Source organism: Mesoplodon densirostris, chromosome 18, assembly GCF_025265405.1.
Source record: "Mesoplodon densirostris isolate mMesDen1 chromosome 18, mMesDen1 primary haplotype, whole genome shotgun sequence".
NCBI lineage: Eukaryota > Metazoa > Chordata > Mammalia > Artiodactyla > Ziphiidae > Mesoplodon > Mesoplodon densirostris.
In genome coordinates this window covers 7,164,905-7,182,805 of record NC_082678.1, presented here as the reverse complement: position 1 = coordinate 7,182,805, position 17,901 = coordinate 7,164,905, and the positions used below count along the sequence as shown (strand labels likewise).

Below are 17,901 nucleotides of genomic sequence, written 5' to 3'. Positions count from 1 at the left end.
GCAACGGCGCGCTGGCTGGGAAACCCGGAGGAGCGGATGGGCGGGGCCCAGACGTCACCTAGTTTAGACGTCATCCAGGGCCGGCCTTCCCTTGGGATTTAATTCTGGCCAGTAGTTTTTTTTTTTTTTAATAGAGCGCCTGCTGTGTGTCGGTCACTGAGTGTGCTAAGCATTGGCGAAACAGGCTAATGAAGCCGGGACAAGTCCTTCCGTGTGTATCGACCTCTAATCCCGGCGGGCGGGTCGTCTATTCCTAACGTGTGTATTTCTGGAGACCCCAAGATGTGAAGGGCTGCAGGAACTATGCTCTCCCAGAGTCTCTTCGGAGTGCGGATCCCTTGGCTTAGGCCACGTTCCCACTTCCTCTAAACCCTTTCCCCAACCATGTAAGGAGAGGCAGCTGCTGGGGGCGTCCCCAGGATCTAAAGATAGCGGCCCCTGCCTCGGATTCCAAACGCCTCGGGGCAGCGGGAGCCGCCATGGCACGGTAAGTGCTTCTGGCCGCCTCTTTCACTAGAGGTTCCTTTCCCCTCGTTTTCTGGGCGCTCCAGGTTCTGCGAGGTCCCATGGGAACCCCGGACCCCAGGTCTCTGTACCCTTGGGGTGGTGAGGGGAAGTGTGACCTGAATGTTCTCCATAACTCCCTACCTCTCTACTCTCGCACTTTCGGTTCTCCTCAGGTTCATCTTCACCGCACACCTCAGTCTCGTCACTCCCCTTCCACCCGCTTCTGTCTTATTTAGCTCCGCTTTGACCGTGCTGTAGCATAAAACGTCCCTGGATTTTCCCCAACCTTTCCCAAATGCCCTCGGTCTTCCCTCTCGCACCCCTATGAAGCCTCACCTCAACTCCTCTTCAGGCAGCATGCTCGGACCCTGTGGTACGACAGGCCCAAGTATGTGTTCATGGAGTTTTGTGTTGAGGACAGCACCGATGTCCACGTGCTCATCGAAGACCACCGCATTGTGTTCAGGTAATCCCCTCCCCCTCCACTGCTGCCAGCGCCTGGCTTCTTGGGAACCTTTCCCTTCTCCTAATGCCCCCACACTCCACACTCAGCCTCCTCTTCTCCTTAGCTGCATTGTCTCCTCAGCTGCAAGAATGCCGATGGAGTGGAGTTTTATAATGAGATTGAGTTCTATGCCAAGGTGAACTGCAAGGTAAGGGTGGGGTGGGGCAGTAAGGGCTGGATGGGGAGGCTGCTTGGGAAACGGAGATTCATTCTAAACCTCAGACCCTAAGAATGATGCTCTCTATCGGGCAGGACTCGCGGGATAAGCGCTCTGGCCGCTCCATTACTTGCTTTGTGAGGAAATGGAAGGAGAAGGTGGCCTGGCCCCGACTCACTAAGGAGGATATCAAGGTGCGTGTGCGGGAAGTGGCCGCTTTTTCTCCTGTGCTCTCTATCTGTGTACCCAGGTAGACAAGTTAGGTCTGGGACTCACCCTTGGCTCCTTTCCCACCAACATTCAGTTACTCACCAGGTCTTGCCTATTTCACCTCTTAAATAGAATCCATGATTTAATCTCTTCCTAATTCAGGCCTTATCCATTACTGGGTGAGGTTTGTTGCATATTTTCAGCACCACCCTCAATCCATCCTCTGCATTCCTCGCAGCATGGTCTGTTTAAAACACACATTTGACCCTGTCACTTTTCCTCTTAAGACCCTCCAGTGGCTTCTTTTCCCCTAAAAGTTGAAAATTGGCTGCATGCTGGCTGGATCTGCCTCTCAAATTTGTTTTAGCAGTCTTCAAAGTGTTAAAAATTATTTTGATGGGCCACTGACATTTAAAAACGTGGAGATTTCAGACATCCCTGATGGCTCAGTGGTTAAGAATCCACCTGCCAATGCAGGGGACACGGGTTGGAGCCCTGGTCCTGGAAGATCCCACTTGCCGTGGAGCAACTAAGCCTGTGCGCCACGACTACTGAGCCTGCGCTCTAGAGACCACGAGCCACAACAACAGAGCCCACGTGCCACAACTACTGAAGCCTAGAGCCCGTGCACCGCAACAAAGAGTAGCCCCTGCTTGCCGCAACTAGAGAAAGCCTGCATGCAGCAACAAAGACCCAAGGCAGCCATAAATAAATAAATTAATTAATTTTTTAAAATGTGGAGATTTCACCTTTCAGCCAGAACCGCCATTTTCCAGTAACTCACCAAGATGACCAACACAAAGGGAAAGAGGAGGCCACCCACTATATGTTCTCTAGGCCTTTAAATAAACATGGAGTTGTTCCTTCCATGCGAATCTACAAGAAAGATGGTACTGTAGATATCAAGCGAATGGGCTCTGTTCAAAAAGGAATGCCCCACAAATGTTACCATGGCAAAATTGCAAGTCTACAGCATTACCCAGCATGCTGTTGGCATCACTGTAAACAAACAAGTTAAGGGCAAGATTATTGCCAAGAGAATTAATGTGCATATTGAGCATATTAAGCACTCTGAGAGCAGAGATAGTTTCCTGAAATGTGTGAAGGAAAATGATCAGAAAAAGAAGGAAGCCAAAGAGAAAAGTACTTGGGTTCAGCTGAAGCACTAGCCCGCTCCACCCAGAGAAGCACACTTCATGAGAACCAATGGAAAGGAGCCTGAACTGTTGGAACCCATTCCCTATGAACTCATGGCATGATAGCTATAAAGAAAATAAAAGATCTAGATTGTAAAAATAAATAAATACATAAATAAAAATAAAAACGTAGGGATTTCACCTAAAAATCCAGATTCTCAGCTTCTCTTGGAAACTGGAGACTCTGGCCACACTCGTCTAAATTCCCAAATGCCTAGAGTTGGAGCTTGAAATGGGGCATGCATTCCACTTCACTTCACTCCTTTTCATTATCTCCCTGACACTCTCAGGCACTTGAACTTGTAGCTTCTGCCATTTGGCTTAGAGTCTAAGCACCACAGCATGACGTATAAGCTGATGACGTGGCTGTTCTTTCCTTCTGCAGCCTCACACCCCTTTACTCTCTGCCTCAAAGGTCACATTCCAGCCACAGCAAACTGCTTGCAGCTGTCTTCCACACACCAGGCTACTATGCACCTCAATACCTTTGCTCAAGCTATGCCTTCTTCCTGGAAAGTCTCCATCACCACTACCTTTGCCCACCTAACCCCTGCTCATCCTTTAAGGCCCTGCTACTCCAAGAAGGCTGGCTTCCTATAATATCCCCTACAGAACCCACCGTCACACTTTCCACACTGTATTATAATGATTTATTTACATTTCCCTTGCCTACTTTTTTTAAAAAATAAATTTATTTATTTTTGGCTGCATTGGGTCTTCATTGCTGCGCGTGGGCTTTCTCTAGTTGTGGCGAGCGGTTCTTCGTTGCGGTGCGCAGGCTTCGCATTGCAGTGGCTTCTCTTGTTGCAGAGCACAGGCTCTAGGCGCACGGGCTTCAGTAGTTGTGGCACTCGGGCTTAGCTGCTCCGTGGCATGTGGGATCTTCCCAGAGCAGGGCTTGAACCTGTGTCCCCTGCACTGGCAGGTGGATTCTTAACCACTGCACCAGCAGGGAAGTCCCCTACTTGCTTCTTGATGGCTGGGACTGTGTAGTGAACATTTTAAAAATCCCAGTGCCAACCACAGTATGTGTTCAACAAATACCTGTTAAGTGAATGAGTAAATAACTTCTTTCCCTGTCTAAATGTGGGAACTTGGAATATGGGCCTCAAAGGGTTGTCCCTGATTCCAGGGAATGCTGCTTGGTTGACTCCTAGGATGCTTTATGATACAGTTATCTTTCTAGATGTGTTATCTTTCTAGTCAGTTGGCTCCTGGAGGACAGAGTTTCTATGCTTTTCCATCTCCTACAATGCCTGGCATTGTGCTTGGCACTTAGTACGTTCTTGGTAAATCTTTGCTGCTGCTGCTGCTGATGACGTGGCAGCCTGGAGAGGGGTTAACTAAAGGGGTGCTGTGGGGAAGATGATACCCCCATTGACCCTCTTTTCGCCAAGCATGCTCCCACACACATACCCATGCTCATCTATGCGCTTCTGCTGCTGCCTTCCTGGTCTGTGACTCTCTGTGCTTTCCTCCTGCAGCCAGTGTGGTTGTCTGTGGATTTTGATAACTGGAGAGACTGGGAAGGGGATGAAGAAGTGGAGCTGGCTCAGATGGACCATTACGCAGAGGTAATGCTGTTTTCTGCCTATCTCAATCATTCTCTGTGACTCTCCCCACACACTGCTCTGGAGGATTGTCGTCGGGGCTAGGCAGAGGGATATGATCTCCCCAGGCAGGTTGCTCAGTGGTGTGATAGTCTTTATGTTTTGTGCAATGTTTATTTAGTAGGATTGAGAGAAGTGAATATTGTTAGTGAAATTGTATACATAGATTCATTCACTGTTTAGAGTAGAGTCTGTGTTCCAAAAAAGTTTGGCAAAAGCTTTTCCTACTTTTCTGTAATTCTTGTTCTCTCTTCTGTTTTCTTTGTATATGTGTGTGTGTTTTTCCTGAGCCAGATAGCTTCATGGGAAGCTCAAACTACTCAGTATAAAAATTCACATCACAAAATAAATCACCAATCCCCAGTAAATTGCACCATGCTATACGATATTTGGTTTCCGAATTTCAGCTATTTATTCAAGTTCCAAAAACACTAACAGTAACCCAGATTAGTAAGGAGGTGTGTGTGTCTAAATTTCCTTTTAAAAATGGGGTCAATTTCATGTACACACTGCTATAATTAAAAGAGATAACCCACAAGGACCTACCGTATAGCACAGGGAACTCTGCTCAGTATTCTGTAATAACCTAAATGGGAAAAGAACTTGAAAAAGAATAGATACATGTATAGGTATAACTGAATCACTTTGCTGTACACCTGAAACTAACACAACATTGTTAATCAACTATACTACAATATAAAATAAAAATTTTTTAAAAGGTGGGTATCAATTTAGTTTTCTCCAGTTCATTCCAGTGATGTATTAAGGGCTTTAAAGCTGGGGCAGTTGTTTGCCTGGGACCATTTTCCTGTGGTCCGTCAATATGCAGGTTGCTCTTCCTTTGCCCCTCTTCTCTCTTGTGACTACTTTTCTCTTCCCACCAGCTTTTGGAGAAGGTCACCACCAAGAGGCCTCCCCCTGCAATGGACGACCTGGATGTAAGTAAAGCCTGCTCCTTAACCTTTCCCTTTCCTTTTACCCCTTAAAAATAAGATACTAGAAAGCTCCTGTCCCAGTCTCTAGCACATACTGGTTCTTAGTGCATGTTAGCCAAATCTGAATTTGACACAGGAGGTCAAATGTTCTTCTCCATGCTCTAGAAAACCCCAGTAAGACCCTTGTCCATTCCATCTCCCCTTCTGCTTCTCCAATCTAGGGCAGACCTGGCCCTGTTGACTATCTTTATAGCTGTAAGGACCAGTAGCATTCGCTGAAATTCTGGCATTAAATGATGCATGGCACAGTGCTATTTACTGAGTACAAGTGTCTTATTTTATCATACAAAATTTAAATCCTTCCGTGTTAGGCTCCCAAGAGGTTGTGTGATTCAGAAAATTACCAAAGAAAACCTGGAAAGCTGGAGGGAGTGAGCAGCATTTGTGAACATAAATGTCCACTCTTTGCAGACTCTACAGGTGCTTTTGTCTTTTTTTTTTCCCCCAGGATGATTCTGACAGTGCGGACGCAACAGGTAATTAACTTTCTGTGACAGCAGAGCTGGGGAGGAAGCTGTGGCTATCTTCGAGTCACTCTAACAAGCTAGGTCCTGGGTCTTTCTCAGCTCTTTGGCCGTGCGCCAGGGTCCTCTGGGATCTCCGAACTTTCCTAGAAGCTCTTTATTAAGGGTCCTCCTTCATGCTTTATTTCTATTTCCTAGGCACTTGACTATGGCTGCTGCGTCAGATGACAGGATAGGAGAGGAGTAGACAGGTGGGGCTTCTGACTTCCTACCAATTGGCTGTAATCTTTGTGTTTGGGCCACTCATCAGGGCTTTCTGGAGTATTTGAGCCTCTGTGTGTGTGTATGTGTAAGAGCAAAAGCCATAGAAGCAGCATGTAGATTATAATAAATCTGTAGGGACTGTTCTGTGTCTCTTTCCTTTTTTGTACTTCTTCCTCCTAGAGGCAAGCCTCTTCCTGTCTATAGCTCCTCTCCAGTGGAGAGGTGGGTGTCAGAGATCCTGGCCCTTACTGTCGAGAATGGAAGAAGAAAGATGTTGGGAGCAGACCTGTAACCAAGCTGGGGAACTTTCCCATGCCCAGATCTTCAGAGCAGAAACCAGCCTTTCACTTGATAGCTAATACTGCCACCTCTAGAACCAGCCAGAAACCCACCTTAGCTTCCTGCATACTCCAGAAATATCTTTACATGTTTGGGGTTTTTTTTGCACTTAAAAAAAAGTTAGGCCATTTACTGGCACTAGGAGAGCATTCCTTTAAATATCTTTACACTTTTAAAGCTAATTGTTACATTAGTTAATGCCTATGTCTGTTTACTACTCTATTCACCAGCTACCCCATTCATCCACAGACATTTTCTGAGGGCCCAGTGTGTACTTAAATTGTGACTTAAACAAAATGCAACACTCAGGCTTTGCCCTTGAATTCACGGTAAAGTACTGAGATTTGTTAAAAAAAATTAAAATCTAAAGTTTATTTCAGTAATATATGGACATAGTTTAAAAAATTAAATAGTATAGAAGGGTGTAAAATTTAAAGTAGAATTTGCACTCCCTCAACAGCTGTAACTGTTAACAGTTTCTTCAATAAATTTATATATTTATGTCTATATCTTTATATCTATATATTACATCTGTTATAGATTCCATAATACCTATAATTTATATTATATAATTATATAGTTATATATAAAACATACAACATATCTGGAACATAAACATATACAATATCATGTATTGTTTATATACAGTACAATATATCAATATATTAAAGTTTAACACATATAGGCAAATGCAATGCATCTGTGTGTACACAATGGGAATCATACTATTAATATACATCTTATACCCTGCTTTTTTTCACTTAATATGTATTGGAGCTCTTTCTAAATCAGTATACATAGATCTGACCCTTCTTTATGGCTACATGGTATTCATTTGAATATATTTTCCATAATTTAACTGGTTCCTTATCAAGGGACACTTAAGTTGTTGTTAGTCTTTTTCAGTTTTCAAACAAGGCTGCAAGGAACAGTTTAAAAAGTAGATCCTTACATATTTGGCAAGAATATCTGTAGGGTAAATTTCTTTTTTTTTTTTTCCCGGCCACACCACACGGCTTTCAGGATCTTAGTTCCCCAACCAGGGATTGAACCTGAGCCCTGGCAGTGGAAGCACCAAGTCCTAACCGCTGGACCACCAGGGAATTCCTATAGGGTAAATTTCTAGAAGTAGAATTGCTAGGTCAAAGAGCAGATAAACATTTTGAAAGCTGTTGCCAAGTTGCTTTTAGATGAAATCATACCAATTTTCACTTCCACCAAGAGTGCTCCATTCTCCAAAACCTTTTAGATATTTGCTAAGATAAAATTATACTTGGTTTAATTTGCTTCATTTTTTTTCTTTCTGGCCACGACACAGGACTTGAGGGATCTTAGTTCCCCAACCAGGGATTGAACCCGGGCCCTCAGCAGTGAGAGTACAGAATCCTAACCACTGGACCGCCAGGGAATTCCCTGGTTTAATTTGCTTTAAATTATGAGATTGCTCATTGTTTATTAGTGATTAATATTTCTTTTAATGTGCTCTGTCCATGTCTTTTGCCCACTTTGATATTGACATTAGTTCTTAAACTTAAAAAATAACATAATGCAAATCTATTTGTATCGTGCTTTACAATTTACTAAGTATTTGAATATCATCTCATTAAAAATTTTGAACTTCATATCAACCTTGTAAAACAATTAAGTCTTCTCTTAATAGGTGCTCAAACAGGTCACAATAAGTGGCAAAGCTGGGACTTGAACTTCTATAGCATATGTGCCCTTGCCCACAATTCTGAAAACCGAAAATTTCTAAAGACTGACTTAAAAAAAGAATTAACACCAAAACTCATCCGGCAGCAAAACATGACCTAAAATGATGTGAGGCTATTTATAGTCTTTGTTTATTCCATTTAGCGTATTTATTTCTCAGCATAAATATTAATACGTTTGATCACACGGAGTTGCTCCAGAGTTCCAAATGGAACACATTACGTAACACATGGGTATGGTCTGCATTACTGCCTAAAATCAGAAAAACCCTATATTCTGAAACATCTGGGAACTTCAAGCTTTTTATTACTCGATTTAAAAGAGCAGAAAGTTAATCTTAACTTTTAATCCATTTAACGTTTTAAGGCACCAATTGCAGTTAAACTTCTGTTAACCTCTTTATTTGCACTGTCCAATCCCGTAGCAATGGTCACACGTGATTATTGAGTACTTGAATGTTGCTAGTCCGAACTGAGATGTGCTGTAAGTGTAAAATACATACCAGGTTTCGAAAATCTTGTACGGGGGGGGAAAAACTCACTTATTATAAAATACACATTACATGATGAAATAATATTTTGGATATGGTGATTTAAATAAAAACATTATTAAGGGACTTCCCTGGTGGCGCAGTGGATAAGATCCCAGTGCTCCCAATGCAGGGGGCCGGGTTCGATCCCTTGTCAGGGAACTAGATCCCACACGCATGCTGCAACTAAGAGTTCGCATGCCACAGCTAAGGAGGCCGCCTGACGCAACTAAGACCGAGTGCAACCAAATAAATAATTAATTAATTTTTTAAAAAGAGCTTTAAAGAAAAATTAACGTATGTGGCTTGCATTACATTTCCATTGGGCGACGTTGCTGTCTATCCAAGCCAGTACCATCCCCACTTCTATCAGGCGGGCTTCCGCGGGGCCGAATTACGTACATCCCTGGGGTCCAACAGGGCCAAACAAAGTGCTATGACAAGTTCAGGCCGCAGTTTTGTTCTGTCTTGTCTTCTGGTTTTCTTCAACGTCTTAAAATAGTCCCTCAACAACCCTGAGCGCCTGCATTTCGCGTTTTCAATAAGTTTGTCCAAACCACACCCCGTTCTTTGCTTCTGCGCAGAGACGCGCCCGAGATGAAGATTGTCCCGCTTCGCTCTCCGTCCGGGGCCAGGCGTTTCAGTGTGCAAGGTTATCGGCGTCCTGGGAGACAACAGCGATGGCTTTCCAGTGTCAGCGGGACAGCTACGCCAGGGAGGTACGACCGGCGGGCGGGATACCTGATGCTCCGAGCGGGTGCGGCGGTGCGGGGAAGAGGGCGCCGCGTGGAGGGGGCACCGAGCTGGATTCAGTCCCGGTGCGCTGAGGGTTGGGGTCCGGGCTTACTCTCGCATCCCTCTTTGCCCAGTTCACCACCACCGTGGTCTCCTGCAGTCCCGCGGAGCTGCAGACCGAAGGAAGCAACGGCAAGAAGGAAGTGCTGAGCGGTTTCCATGTGGTGCTGGAAGACACGCTGCTTTTCCCCGAGGGCGGGGGACAGGTACCAGGCCCGTCCCTTCCCCTTTCCTTCTCCCCCCTCCCAGGAAGCCCCTAATTCTTTCCGAGCAGGTCGGAAATGCTCTCCTGGTCCTCAGTCCCAGCTGTAGTGAATACATATGGAAATTAGTTCAATTTAGTTCATTTGTTCATTCAGCAGGTATTTATCAACAAATAGTTATCTGTCCGTAACAAATGCTGGGTACTAATTCAAGCTCTAAGGATAAAAGCTGAACAAGAAGGTGTCTCTGCATACGTAGAATATTTATTGTAGAAAACAGACAAAACGGAGAATAGATAAGTAGTATGCCGGTATGATAAATGCTATAAAGAAAATTAAAGGTCGAGGGAAAGAGAGTGATGGGATGGCCTCCTAGGTAGGGGGCAAGTTATTTCAGTCGAGAACTAAGTGAGGTGAGTGGGTAATCCATTGCCATTATCTAGTGGTGCTGGTGGGGGGTGGAGAGTATTCCGGGGAGGGAGAATAAGTGCAAAGGACCTGAGGTAGGAATTCGATTAGGGTGTTTGGCATGGACTGAAAAAGTTTCCCCTGAAAGAGCACAACAGAGGGCAGACTTATCAGTGCTGTGATGGGGTAGGGACAAGGTCCAATGAGAACATGGGAAAGGAGAATAATAACACCAAAGATGGGCATTGTGGGAGAGGCTTTCCCAGCTGAAAGAATAGCACAAAGGCAGGGAAGCCTGTAAGAATCTGACAAGTCTAGTTAACTGCAAAATAGTCCCATATAGTTGGAGCCTCTGGTGTGTGTTGATGACAGGCTGGAGATGGCTTTGGAAAGATAAGTGGGGGCCAGTTCAGAGGTCCTTGAAGGATGTGTTAAGGTGTGTGGACTTCATTCAGGAAGCTGTGGTGAGCCATGGAAGTACTTAGGCAAAGAAATGATGTGAGAGAACATATTCAGTAAACTTGATTATGAGAAACTTCCAATTTTTCCCAGCATGGAGGTTTTCTGATCTGCTGAAGGAAAACCTGTGCCCTCAGGTATCCATAGCAGGTCTCATTTTACATATCACCTCTTCCAGGAAGTCTTCCCTGATTCCCCAAGACTGTTAGGTTCCTTTTCTTTGAGCTCCTCTAAAACAATGTACTTTTTTGAACTATGGCATGTTGTAGATCATATTGCAGCTGCCTGTTAGCATGTCTCTATTCTTCTCCAGACTTTTCAGTTCCATGAGGGACCATGTCTTATTGACATTGTATTCTTGGGTAGGCACAGTGTCTTGTAAGCCGTTGATATTTTGTAATATTTGATATTTTTCATGAATATTTTTGAATTTAATTCTAGTAGCAGTGTAGAAGACAGAGTGGAAGAAGGGAGAAAAGTTCAGGTCAGTTTGGAAACGATTGAAAGATAAAAATCTAAACCAAGGCAATGAGAGTGAGGATTAAGTTTCTTTGGGTTTTACTAAAATTTTCGTTGCTGTAGTTACATTTTTTTCCAAATTTTATTTATTTATTTGTTTTCGAGCTCCATGTGCTATACAGTAGGTTTTCATTAGTTATCTATTTTATGCTGTAGTTACAATTTTTGTATTCATTCTGTTATTTTGTTCTGAAGAACAAAAGGTGTTCCAAGTGAAGAGTATAGAGGGAGTCCCCTATGAACAAAGTGGACCACCTCACTTGGCATTGCTTCTTCTCCCTTAGGGAAGCTCAAATTCTGGGTGTGTTTCTCACAAGCTTTTGCTAGAGGGTCTTTGTATCCAGGAGTTAGGGTGAGCCCTACCTGCTACCACCGATTTTTTTTTTTTTTTTTTTTTTTTTTTTTTTTTTTTTTTGCGGTACACGGGCCTCTCACTGTTGTGGCCTCTCCCGTTGCGGAGCACAGGCTCCGGACGCGCAGGCTCAGCGGCCATGGCTCACGGGCCCAGCCGCTCCGCGGCATGTTGGATCTTCCCGGACCGGGGCACGAACCCGTGTCCCCTGCATCGGCAGGCGGACTCTCAACCACTGCGCCACCAGGGAAGCCCCCGCCGATTATTTTTACTTCTTTCCCCAGCCTGATGACCGTGGTACAATCAATGACATCTCTGTGCTGAGAGTGACCCGCCGGGGCGCCCAGGCTGATCATTTCACCCAGACACCTCTGACCCCTGGGACTGAGGTACAGGTCCGGGTGGACTGGGAACGGAGGTTTGACCACATGCAGCAGCATTCAGGTAGGTGGGGTGGAATGGGGCAGTTGCTGCGTGTGGGAATGTCACGATGATTGAGACGCGGCTTGGGTCCTCTAGGAGTTAACCTTTTGGAAGAGACAGACATATTCAGAATCAGCTCCAGTTCAGACAAGATGTGATGAATGTTATAAAAGCAAAATAAGCAGTTAAAGTAAAAGTATTAGAATAACTGCTGCATTTAAGTATTACTAACTTCCCACTTGATATCTATATCTGTATATGTCTCATAGGCTTCTTAAACTCAAAATGTCCCGAATGGAATTAAAAAGCCACCCCCTCCCCCAGATCTGGTCTTCTCTTCGCCTTCACTATGTTCATTGCATGGCATCAGCATCCACTCAGTTGCTCAAATCCTGGAAGTCAGTTCAGACGCTTCTTTAGGGATAGCCAGTCAATCTGAGTCATGTCGGTTTATTTTCTAAATACTTCTCTGTCTGCTTCCACTGTCAACACAGTCATCCTCGTCCCAGCTCTCATGGTCTCTCCCCAGCCCTCTGTAATAGCCTCCCGGCTAGTCTCCCCATGTTCTTTCTTGTCTCTTTGCAACCCATTCTCCACAAAGCAGCCAGAATATTTTTTAAAAATGAAAGTCTGATCAGGCCACTCCCCTGCTTTAAAGCTTTTCAGGGCTTCCCTGGTGGCGCAGTGGTTGAGAGTCTGCCTGCCGATGCAGGGGACGCGGGTTCGTGCCTTGGTCTGGGAAGATCCCACATGCCGCGGAGCGGCTGGGCCCATGAGCCATGGCCGCTGAGCCTGCACGTCCAGAGCCTGTGCTCCACGACGGGAGAGGCCACCACAGTGAGAGGCCCGCGTACCGCATTAAAAAAAAACAAAAAAAGCTTTTCAAAGGCTACCTGTAGCTCATGATGAAGCCAAACGTCTTGCCGTGGGGCACAAGGCCTGCCTGGGCTGGCGCTCATCTACTGCTCCAGCCTCACCCGGTGCTCCTGCCTCCCGCTCTCTGCATCCTGGCCATGCTGGCCTTCTCTCCATTCCTTGAACACATCCTGCTTCTTCCTCCTTCAAGGCCTTTGGCTGTCTTGTTCCCTTTGCCTTCACAGTTGATTCCTTCTCCTCCTCCTTGCTGTCATCGATCAGGGATAGCGCTGTATCGATCAGGGATAGCGCTGTATCTCTAGTGCCAAGCCCTGTGCCTTGCACGTGGTAGGCACTTGATAAATTTTTGTTGAGTGAATGAATCTGGCACAATTAGAACTCGAGTTCAAATCCTGCCTCTGACAAGCTACTGTTGCCTTGGCAAGTTTGATTTCTCTAGACCTTGGTTTCCTCATTCAAGAAATGGCATCATAAAGCCTCTTGCAGAATTCTCCTGAGGGTTTTCAATAAAGTATCTCTCAAGAGTATTACCCAGTGCCAGGCAGGTCTTCAGCAGGAGAATTTCTCTGATGACATTGACATTGGGATCATGTCACTCATGATCACTTCTCACTTCTTCTCCCGTCTCCTCCACTTTCTGCTCAGGGCAACATCTCATCACTGCGGTTGCTGATCATCTGTTTGGGCTGAAGACAACATCATGGTGAGCAAGAGGCGTAAGACTAACTGTCAGGCATGGGTCCCTGACTGCTGGCCCCTTTCCTAGTAGTGAGTCAGGGGAAGGAGGATAAAAATCTGTTGTGCTCACCTGTTCCCCTCGAAGATGGGGTGATGGATGACTTTATGTTTTCCCTGAGAAACGTCTCCCTTTGCTTAAAAAAGAACATGGACTTTGGAGCTCAGTGACCTAGGGGGTGAATCCCTTGCATGACCTTGATCATGTTCCTTATCACCCCTCACTGGTAAAGTGGAAATGACAGTCCCTACTTTGTGACATTTTTGTGAGGATTAAATACCAGCATTTACATGAATATGCTTTGTAAACGATAAACTTCCTTCTGTTATTAACTGTCCCCATCAGCATCCTGTGACCACTGTACTTCTTCTTGCAGGGAGTTAGGGCGACTCCGGAGTGTCATCGAGCTGGACAGCCCCTCTGTGACTGCAGAGCAAGTAGCTGCCATTGAGCAGAGTGTCAATGAAAAAATCAGAGATCGGCTGCCTGTGTATGTGCGAGAACTGAGCCTGGATGATCCCAGTGTGGAGCAGGTGAGGGGAGAGCCAGCAGGGTGGCTTCTGTAGAGTGGCCCTCCGAGGGCTCCTCGTCAAAATTCAGACAGCCCTCCTCCCTCCCTTGCGTTCCAGGTGAGGGGCCGGGGTTTGCCGGATGATCATGCTGGGCCTATTCGAGTTGTTACCATCAAGAGCGTTGATTCCAACATGTGCTGTGGGACCCACGTGAACAATCTCAGTGACCTTCAGGTAGGTGAGGAAGGGCTCTTGAGTGCGTGGGAGAGAGGGTGTCGGAGGTCGGGGATCACAGCAGGGCTGGGAGTGATAGAGGGGGACACCTGAGGGGTCCTGAGTGAAATCACTCCTTATTGCTTCCGAGCCAGCGGGGAGGTCTTGATCTCTCCTACCCTTGGGTCCAGCACCTGCTGCGGTTTATATATGTGTGTGTGTGTGTGTGTGTGTGTGTGTGTGTGTGTGTGTGTGTTACTTCCTTGCCTCATGTAGGTCATTAAAATCCTGGGCTCTGAGAAGGGGAAAAAGAACAAAACCAACGTGACCTTTCTGGCTGGGAACCGGGTGCTGAAGTGGATGGAGAAGAGTCACAGCGCTGAGAAAGCACTGACAGCTCTGCTGAAGTACGCCCCCGCCCACTGCCTCCTTTTCTCAGCGCCTGGGCAGCCCGGAGCTTAGCCTTCCCACCTGTACGGCAGACAGAATACTCTGTCTTTAGGGGTAGGATGCAATCGTAAATGCTAAAGTGCTTTGGATAGTCGATCAGATGCACACAGAATGGTTTCTTCCTTTACATCCTCTTCCCCAACAGCCTGAGGCTTCCTTGGAATGTCCGTGGGTCCCATCAAGAAGGGCACCATTGGGCTTCCCTGGTGGCGCAGTGGTTGAGAGTCCGCCTGCCGATGCAGGGGACACGGGTTCGTGCCCCAGTCCGGGAGGATCCCACGTGCCGTGGAGCGGCTGGGCCCGTGAGCCATGGCCGCTGAGCCTGCGCGTCCAGAGCCTGTGCTCCGCAACGGGAGAGGCCACAGCAGTGAGAGGCCCGCGTACCGCAAAAAAAAAAAAAAAAAAAAAAAAAAAAAAAGAAGGGTGCCATTGATTTACGCCTGACACCAAAACCAGTTGGAAAACTAGACAGGCCTCCACGAACCTTTCTCTTGCAGGTGTGGAGCAGGGGATCACGTGGAAGCAGTGAAAAAGCTGCAGAACTCCAGCAAGCTCCTGCAGAAGGTGCTTTATCCATGGAGGGTGGCGAGGGTGCGGGCCCTGCCTGGAATAGGCTCCCCAGACTCAGCCCCTCCACCGAACTGGATGTGCAGCATGTCAGTGGGCAGTGAGTGGGGAGGGGAGGGGTGGAGAGATGGTGCTCTCTCTGGTTACCCTTTCCCCACCTGTCAACTGAGTTATGGCATCCTTTTCAGAACAACCTGAATCTGCTCAGAGACCTGGCTGTGCACATCGCCCACAGCCTCAGGAACAGCCCAGACTGGGGAGGTGTGGTCACATTACACAGGTGAGGCCAGGGGTGCTAGGCTTAGGGCTCAGCCTCTCCCCTGTACGCAGTGCAGAGTGGGAGGCGGGTCGGCCCTGGTGTTCTTAAGGCTGAGAAGACCCGAAGAAGTGTGTTGCCTTGCAGATTTCCTGGGTTTGATGTAAACATCTTCACTATAACTTTCATTAGAGCCTTCCCTCATCTCCTTTGCCATCTAACCGGTCTCCACTTACCCGGGTGAATCCTGTTTAAGGGAGACAGAAACAAACGCAAAACTTGTTATAACGTGCTGAGGCTTAGAAAGATGCCAGGCTGGCCCTCAGCGCTCTCTTTCTCTGGGACTTTGCACAAAAGGTAGCAGTGTGGCCAGCCTCACGAGGAGGAGCTGGGCTTCCTAGCTCCCCTTGCAACTTGGATCTGATGTCTTTGCCCTTTGTTTTAGGAAGGAGGGTGATTCTGAGTTCATGAATATCATCGCCAATGAGATTGGGTCAGAGGTAAGAGGAGCATGAGGTTCTCTGTCCGCCCCGGGTGGAGACCTGATGAGGGGTGTCAGGTTAGCTGAGGTCCCTCCGCATGAACACATGAAGAATAGGGAACAGAAGTTCATTCAACGCTCTTTTCTCAGCACTGACTCTGAGCTAGGCTCTGTTTTAGGTGCCAAGCTCGGTCAATGGTATTGACCTCTCGGGCTGTGACATTTACCAGCTTCAGAGCTCCTCTTATCAGAACTGGAACTCCTCCGTGCCACCCACATTTATATGTGCTGAGGGCTGATTTCAGAAGTACGGGGGTTGGCTAGGTCCTTAGAAGGACTGAACATCCGTTCAGTTTTCCTTTGCCTCTGACTTCAGCCACCTGCCCTGGTCCTGACCAGAGCTTAGTGGTTTCCAGGTCTCTCTTTTGCATTCACTCTGGAAACACTTTGGGGAATATCTACCCTGGGCCAAGCAATGTGTGTGTATCTCTCTCCTTACTTCTGTGTAGAGAGTACTGATTCTCAAGGCGCTCACTCTTGAGTCTGGGAGACACCCGTGTATGCCGACATTTATAATTTAGGGTGGTCAGTGCTAGAGGCAGAGGAGTGCATTCCCTGAAAGGCTGGGGAGGCTTCAGGGGAGGGGCCTAGAAGACTGCTTAGCGGTCATCGGCAGACAGGGGAGCCAAGGTGGCCAAGCAGAGGGAAACATGGAGGTTTCGGCGATAGCCGACACGGTGCAAGGGGCGGTGTGGGAGTGGGGTGACCAGGCTGCAAAGTTTGGCGGGAGTCAGATCATGAAAGGCATTTTATGCTTGATCATGGTCAGCAGCCTTACGCCCCCTTCTTAGTAATCAACCTAAGTTCCTATAGCCACTCTCAAAGTTTCTTGTCCCTACTGGGCCCCAGAGTGGAGGGGCTGCCTTACATTCATCAGGAGCATCACTTGTGGTTTAGGAGGGAAAACCTGTTTTTCTTTTAATTGAGATATTATTGGTATGTAATATTGTATAAGGTGTACACTGTGTGGATTTGGTATCTTTATATATTGCAATATGATAAAAGTCTGTTCTTGAGACTGAAGAGAGTGCAGTTTAGGGGGGATTGACTGCATGTCTTTTAAGTGTCAGGGCTCATCTTCTTGTCTTCCATCCTAGGAGACCCTCCTGTTCTTAACTGTGGGCGAAGAGAAAGGTGCTGGACTCTTCTTACTGGCAGGGCCAGCTGAGGCTGTGGAGGCCCTGGCGCCCAGGTAATCTTCCGTGGACGGCTTTGCGCGGGTGGGAGAGCCTGTAAGCCTAACCTACTAATAGCACCCTTGTTGGATGCAAAGGGCCACCACATCTGCATCTCATTTTTTTTTAAATAAATAAATTTATTTATTTACTTATTTTTGGCTGTGTTGGGTCTTCGTTTCTTTGGGAGGGCTTTCTCCAGTTGCGGTGAACGGAGGCCACTGTGCATTGCAGTGCGCAGCCTCTCCCGTTGCAGAGCACAGGCTCCAGACGTGCAGGCTCAGTAGTTGCGGCGCGTGGGCCTAGCCGCTCCGCGGCATGTGGGATCTTCCTGGACTGGGGCTCGAACCCATGTCCCCTGCATTGGCAGGCGGATTCCTAATCAGTGTGCCACCAGGGAAGCCCCCAGTTATTCGCTCTTAAATAAATATGGTAAACATATCTTCGTGCACGTGTGTAAGTATTTCTAGAAGCCATTTACTTTTTCTCTCCCCCCAGCCCAAGGGGAAAGCCTCAGGGCTGCCCTTGGTTTTCCTGTGATTTTTCCCTCAAAGACGCCCTCCCTGACTGTCTCTCTGCTCCCCAGGGTGGCTGAGGTGCTAGAAGGCAAGGGAGCGGGGAAGAAAGGCCGCTTTCAAGGCAAGGCCACCAAGATGAGCCGTCGGGCAGAGGTGCAGGCGCTTCTCCAGGACTACGTCAGCACGCAGAGTGCAGAGGAGTGAGGGCTCGGGTGCCTCCCTGGTTGTCCGTTGACAGCCGGCCTCCTGTGACCACAGAAGGAGTCTCTTGGACAATAAAATAGTTTGACTTGAAATGATTGTGGCACCATGTATATTTACATGATGGATATGGATTTACACAGTATATTCCAGTGTGCTTATGTGATCAGTGTCTTTGTGAATAAACAGCTTTATTTTTTTTAATTTA

The 17,901-nt window shown here is 47.0% G+C and overlaps 2 protein-coding genes across 5 annotated transcripts; both read left to right on the top strand.

Moving 5' to 3' along the window:
* Positions 1-156: 156 nt before the first annotated feature.
* On the top strand, positions 157-7,803 carry PTGES3L (prostaglandin E synthase 3 like). 4 transcript variants are annotated; one of them, XM_060081888.1, is made up of 8 exons: positions 157-487; positions 860-973; positions 1,094-1,160; positions 1,265-1,363; positions 4,060-4,149; positions 5,070-5,123; positions 5,629-5,656; positions 6,089-6,686. In XM_060081888.1, the coding sequence occupies exons 1-8, from the start codon at positions 480-482 to the stop codon at positions 6,265-6,267; spliced, it is 639 nt and encodes a 212-aa protein (XP_059937871.1). In that variant the 5' UTR covers positions 157-479; the 3' UTR covers positions 6,268-6,686. The 4 variants fall into 4 exon arrangements, with proteins under 4 accessions (XP_059937871.1, XP_059937872.1, XP_059937874.1 ...); XM_060081889.1 differs by lacking the exon at positions 6,089-6,686 and adding an exon at positions 7,566-7,803 and having other exon boundaries at positions 163-487; XM_060081890.1 differs by lacking the exon at positions 6,089-6,686 and adding an exon at positions 5,843-6,051 and having other exon boundaries at positions 165-487.
* AARSD1 (alanyl-tRNA synthetase domain containing 1) lies at positions 5,857-17,901 on the top strand. Its single transcript, XM_060081887.1, has 13 exons — positions 5,857-5,895; positions 9,074-9,208; positions 9,359-9,490; positions 11,510-11,669; positions 13,170-13,227; positions 13,637-13,793; positions 13,890-14,006; positions 14,262-14,392; positions 14,933-14,999; positions 15,191-15,282; positions 15,704-15,758; positions 16,897-16,991; positions 17,561-17,901. Exons 2-13 carry the CDS (start codon positions 9,170-9,172, stop codon positions 17,694-17,696), a joined length of 1,239 nt encoding a protein of 412 aa, XP_059937870.1. The 5' UTR covers positions 5,857-5,895; positions 9,074-9,169; the 3' UTR covers positions 17,697-17,901.